The 6,397-nt window shown below is 36.4% G+C and overlaps 1 protein-coding gene across 1 annotated transcript; it reads right to left on the bottom strand.

The window, feature by feature from the left end:
* Window positions 1-2,250: 2,250 nt before the first annotated feature.
* Window positions 2,251-6,014, bottom strand: LOC131069299 (L-type lectin-domain containing receptor kinase SIT2). The gene is made up of 2 exons (XM_058004658.2): window positions 5,102-6,014; window positions 2,251-4,923 (listed from the first exon to the last, which is right to left on the bottom strand). Exon 2 carries the CDS (start codon window positions 4,546-4,548, stop codon window positions 2,470-2,472), a length of 2,079 nt encoding a protein of 692 aa, XP_057860641.2. The 5' UTR covers window positions 4,549-4,923; window positions 5,102-6,014; the 3' UTR covers window positions 2,251-2,469.
* Window positions 6,015-6,397: the final 383 nt, after the last annotated feature.

Here is a 6,397-nt window from a genome sequence, read left to right on the forward strand (position 1 = left end):
ACTGACAGACCATGCTTTATCAGAATGGTAAACAGCCGCTCACATAAATCTAGATTTAGAATGAAGAATAAGCTATACGGTAGAATGAATATATTTCTATGTTCATAGTTGCAAACAATAAAGTGATACTTTTAAATATGTTCATAGTTGAAAAACTGAAGTGATCGTTTGAAATAAATCAAAATGAAATATCATATGATTTGATCCCTATTTTCAACCTGTAAACCAGTGGAGGTCAACAAAAGCACACCATATGAGAAAAAAACTACAACTTTTCTAATATGATATGGAATCCTGTTGAACACGGACTCTTTAATTTTATTTTGTTGAACTCAGTCAAAAACATTACACCATTATTTTTTATTATCTATCTAGAATATTAGAAAATAATAATAAATAATTTAGATAATAACAATAAATATTTTATTTTTCATGAGTAGAGATTATAATTAGAATAACTTACATATTATATTTAATTAGTTTTAAACATAGAAATATATTATGATAGATGTCAAAATTTGACTCAGTATCAACTGTAATTAAGTACTATTGGTATTAATTTAAAAAAAATCATATTAACTAATAAAAGAATACTTCAAGATAAAAGAGAATCAAAACATTCCAATATAAAAAAAAAAACACATTAGATACAAGAAAATCTTAAAAAACAAAACCAAAAAAAAACATGTCTAATTTATTAACAACAACAAATTTGTTGTGGAATATCAATGTTCTATCAAGAGTGATAAAACGCATGCTCTACAACCTATGAACAATCCAACAACATTATCACCATACTGCAATATCACCACAACGAGCAACAACAGATTAGTGTTCAATTATAGACATCTAATCAATTCACCCAAGTGACATTTCTAAGGTGGGTGTCTGATTTTGACTTTAAAGAGTGATTACAACCTCCAAGACAAAACCTAAATATTCTGAGTCATTACAATCTCCAAGACAAAACCTAAATAATCCTTAATTCTTGTGCTCAAAAGTGTATTCATGTGTATATATGTATTTTCTCAATGTTATATACAAGGAAAATATTGTTCTCCTTCAAGCCATTCATGTTAGAACTTTATGTACAGATAAACAGCCGCTGTAAAATAAGTTCATTATTTGAAATTTTCTATTTGGCAGAACTAGGTTTCATCCGGCATATTATTCCCTTCTAAGCCACAACCCTGAGAAACAACCCTGAGCAACCATGAATGAATAAAGGATTAAAATTCGACCATTCACAAAGAATCTTTTTCACACTATCATTCTGATCATAGTTATTACAATAATATTATTTGTAGTAGACAAATCAAACTGTATGATCCATCATCAGAAAGAAGAGAGCAAGACAAAACGCAAATAAACTCAAGCGAAACTATAATATGAGGTTATACAGTTCATGCATTATTTTATGAGGGCTATGAAACTTTTGTTTTTTGGCCATTGCTTATAACAAATAGATCAAAATAAGAGGAGTGCAGTATCTGTTTCCAAAATTCAAAAGTTAATTCCAGACCTACCTTTACTTTAAAAGGCATGCTTATTACCAAGTAGCATATTTTCTGGCATCATGCAGACAAATTCTCCCTGCATCTTATCTTTGATAGATATTCGAACACTAATTTGCATGTTCTGAGAGACTTTTCCTAAATTGTATCAAATCTTTACTTCTAGTTCTGTCCCAACCTCCTTGGTAAGTCCTTAATCATAGGATTTTAATTGTGGAACATGGAACAATCCCCTGTGATCTAGTACTGTTCTTCTAAGATCTCTCTATTTTACTATTGCAGATCTTAACATGCTTACTTTTAGGAATTCGGGATAAGATCTTTCTTTGTTAGAGCTGGAATTGTGGAAAAATAAGTGCTGTATTTCAGAAAAAGGGTAGTTTTTTTTTTTTTTTGGGTAAGGTAGTTGCTATCATTTCAAACCCACAAGAGATATGCATTTTTAGTCCGATCCAAACATCACCAGGAAAGAATAAGGGAGAAAGCTGCATCAAATTGACACACATCTATAATTATTCTACAATTATCAAGAGGCATTTGGAGATGAGACAACGGTCTACAAATTGAAAAGCACAAAGAGGCATTTGAATATTTTGCTGATATTATAGTAACTGAAAATTAGTGAAACTAAAGACAATCTAGAAAAATTATATAATACAAACTAAAAATACGTTAGCTTCTTTTCTCTGAAAAACAGAAAAATTCTAAGCTCTATATCTGGCATAACCCAAGTTAGTTGACTGACAAGGCATCAACTCATCCATTATTGACATTCAATAAAGAGAAGTGCATAATAATATGTATCAGAAGACCAACAAAACAATCCTTACACAGTGAATTGAAAGATCGGAATCACTCAGAGGGCTTTGAACTGGAGAATCTCTCTGCAGCTGAGATTCAAACTAAATAAGAATGCTTTAGCACTTGAGTCCCGAGACTACTAGCTTGAAATCTTTCAGTCTCTTCCATGTATTAAGGAAAGTGCCAATCTTCCATCAGGTGTTGAGCTCGTACTGGCATGCGAGTTTGTATTGAAGGAACTTTGCTTGTAAGAAGAAAATGAAAAAACGAAGTCATCAAAAAACCGCGTTGTTTGAGGTGTATCTGCTGAAGGAGCTTCCGATGGTAATGGCTGCATCACCATATCTCCCGCAAGGATTTGCACTACCTGTCTCAAGTGAGGTCTAGCTTCAGGCTGAGGATGAGAGCACAACAAACCCAATTGAAGAACAAGTTCAGCTTCTCTCGCAACATACTCATTCTCAAGTTTGGGATCAACCACATTCAAAATCTTTCCAATAGAATGCATCCCCCAAACCCAATCCACCAAGATTAATTCTTCAGGAGAATATTTAGGTTCAATGGGTCTCCTCCCACAAGCCACTTCAAGTAGCATAGCCCCAAAAGCAAACACATCAGTACATGTTGTGGCCTTACCGGTCCTAGTAAGCTCAGGCGCAAGATAACCCAGTGTTCCAACCACATGAGTGGTATGTGGATTGGTTCCATGTTCATACAACCTGGCAAGTCCAAAGTCTCCTAACCTACCGTTCATATCTGCATCAAGTAACACATTACTTGCCTTCACATCCCTATGCACTACTCGTTGTTCCCACTCTTCATGGAGATAAAGCAGACCAGAAGCAACGCCCTTCAAAATCATGAATCTTTGTTCCCAACTTAGAACATATTTGTTATCCTCAAATAAAAGCCTATCGAGGCTACCATTTGGCATATAGTCATAAACAAGAAGCAATTCCCCCTTATATCTACACCATCCCTGCAACTGAACCAGATTTCGATGCCGGAGCCTCCCAATGCTTGAAATCTCAGCAATAAATTCTCTCAGCCCCTGTTTAGACTCATGCGAAACCCTCTTCACAGCAACTTCTAGCCCATTGCTAGGTAAGATCCCCTTGTAAACTCTCCCAAAACCTCCCGCCCCAAGCAGCTCCCTGTCCCTAAACCCCTTGGTGGCTTCCCTTAGCTCCTTGTATGAAAACCTATGAGGCCCATATTCAAGCTCCCAGTCCTCAATAACCTCAACATCCCTCAATCTCTTTACAATATGAACCCCCGCTAAAACTGCTACTGTCATGACTACCACAGCAGCAACGGACACCCCAATTGCCAATCTCTTGTGCTTATCCTCAGATTGTGATTCCAAAACTGCAGGAAGTTTTGAAGGATCCAGATCCCGTGCAGGTCCATTCATTTTAAAACTCCATCCCATAACACTGTGTGCACTGGAAAGCAACCCTGTGGAGGAAGAAAAACCCACATACATAAACTCCTTAACAACTCCTGAAAGATCAAGATGCATTGAAATCAAGGGCACCTTGGGCCTACTCCTTCCTCCTGGTGTAACACTCACATTCAGCAAATTATTCCCACCATCAAAATCTATCCAACACTGAATGCTCTTTTCAGCCTTGAGATTAAATTTCTGATACAACCCGCTCTCATTCATAAAAGCCGCGGTCACAGATTTGTTTGAAATCAGATTATTAACGTCCACTCCAACATGGTTACCATCGATGTCATTGAACTCATAGTCCTGGACTGTATCAAATTCCACTGCAAAAATTTTATTAGAAGGATTCCCATTATCGGTAGAATTGAACAGACCAAGGTACTGATTAGACAAGGATCCCTCGAAGCTTCTAGAAGCTGTCACCACAAAGGCCAATCCATGGCCTCCCAGAGTTGGGTATTCGGGTACAATGGACATGACAAAAGATGTACTGAAAGAAAATGTAGAGTTGCTGGAAAAACTTCTAAACTGTAGAGGGAATGGATAAACGGCATGGCCCTGCAAATGCTGCGTCACATTTGTGAGCTCTAGAATGCCTCGAGAATCAATTTTTGCCACTCCATTCAGGCTCAGATTGGAATCCTTGAATCCCTCAAAAATAAAATCAGCACTCTTCTGCTGCTGTTGTGCAGGCACCAAAACAAAATAGATAGAAAAATAGAAGGCCATAACCAAAGGAAGGAAAGTCTGAACGCCTTGCATAATTCTGCTCCTCATCATCCAGCCAGAGGCACAAGATTAATGAATTGAGAAACTTAAGAAGTTATCCTATGTCAATAAACACAGGACTTTGCAAAATGACTACAGAATAAAGGACTTCATAGAAACGCCCACATCACCGCAAAGTGCGGGAAGCCATTGTGAATAAAATCAGCAGTACCCAGTTGTTGTTGCTGTGCAGCCATGAAATAAAACAGAGATAAATATTGAAGAAAAGGGGCAATACCAACCACACATCTCTGAATGCCTGACATAATCCTGTAGAGTACATTAGTCTTAGCGATTTGAAGATTTAACTGTAATAAATGATTCGGACTACACAGACAAGAATCTCCCCACCGCTGAAACCAGCAGTATTCTGTTGTTTAGCAGTCACTGTAACATAAAACAGCATTTTGTCAGATTTTTTAGCAGATGCCCAAATATAAACAAAACAGTAGAGTCTGTAAGGTACGAATTCAGAGATGAATCAGAAAACAGTCAATGTAAATTAACTTGACACATCTATTCTTGTAATTAACCTAAAGCGGTAACACAAGGATATTAGCAATACCATAGCTGGTAGCCCCTGTTGTTCTGCTGCTGCTTTGATAAATCCCTGTAGCCCATCACCATGGTAAAACAACTATAGCTATCACCATAGCATTTTACAGCGTGGCAACAGTATACCACGATTTAACTCATTCAGATCTGAGATTCAACCTTCTTCATTATCTGAGAATCTCCTCTCTGTTATCAGAGATTCGGCCTTCTGTATCAGGGATTCAAATAACATTCAGCCTTATGCTGTAAGAGATTCATTTAACATTCAGCCTTTTGTTATCAGAGATTCCGGATAACATTCAGAGATTCCAATTTCTGTTACCCATCTTGAGTCCCCAGTCCTGGAAAGGAAACATATTGTATGGTGGTTTTGGGGAGATGGGTTTAATTTCGGCTGATTATGAGGCAAGTGGGTTCGTAATGAAATAAGAAATAACTCAGACCCACATGGCTGCTGGGAGGCTTATCAACTGTTCAAGCAGTCATTTTCTTTTGGTCTGCTTTCCATTTGTAATTTTATTGGCCGACTTGCAATCTTACCGTTTTCCCAAGTTTAAATTCAAGAGAGTTTTCTCTGCTCTGGGTTATTCCATTTAAGTGTGAATGCAGAGAGCTTTTAACACGCCATGTTATAAGACAACAAAAATTGATATTCGATTTCTTCTGATCTTTTAGATTCTATCTTAAACAGTTTGAGCAATTAATATAATGTTTTTGGGGGGATTTTAATGAGCTTTTGTTTGCGTGATTGGTTGGGTGGGTAATGCCTGAATTTCTCCTTTCTTACGGCATGGCGGCGGCGTTTAAGGTGGACAGTTCGTTGAAAATGGAGAGGGTAAAAAATACTCATTTCAACGGTTCCATTAAAGGACTCACCTAGGTAACAGGACAATCTAAGAAAGAAATTTTTTACTGTGAGCTCAGAGTCCCATACAGAAATTATTTGAGGAAAGCGCTCTCACATGCAAAACATTTAGCTCCGGAGTGGGGTATTCTGATTTTTCTATGTGTTTGATAGCCGTAAAACACTGCAATTTAATCAATGATATCATATTTCTATAATTTATAATTGATTTGTTACTAGATTTCTGGTTTAGATTGTGTAATAGTTTTGCATCAATTTGGAATCAAGAATATAAGACAATTAAGAAGAACACTCAGAATTTGATGCGCTGTGGACCACTTTTATAATTTTAAAACTGTATAAAAAATATTCATTTATATAAAGAAGAGTGTGTGATTTAATTATGACTGATTTTTTTTAATTTATGAATCTAAAATGTTTTTAGTTTTTAGAAAATAGAAT

Source organism: Cryptomeria japonica, chromosome 8 (genome assembly GCF_030272615.1).
Source record: "Cryptomeria japonica chromosome 8, Sugi_1.0, whole genome shotgun sequence".
NCBI lineage: Eukaryota > Viridiplantae > Streptophyta > Pinopsida > Cupressales > Cupressaceae > Cryptomeria > Cryptomeria japonica.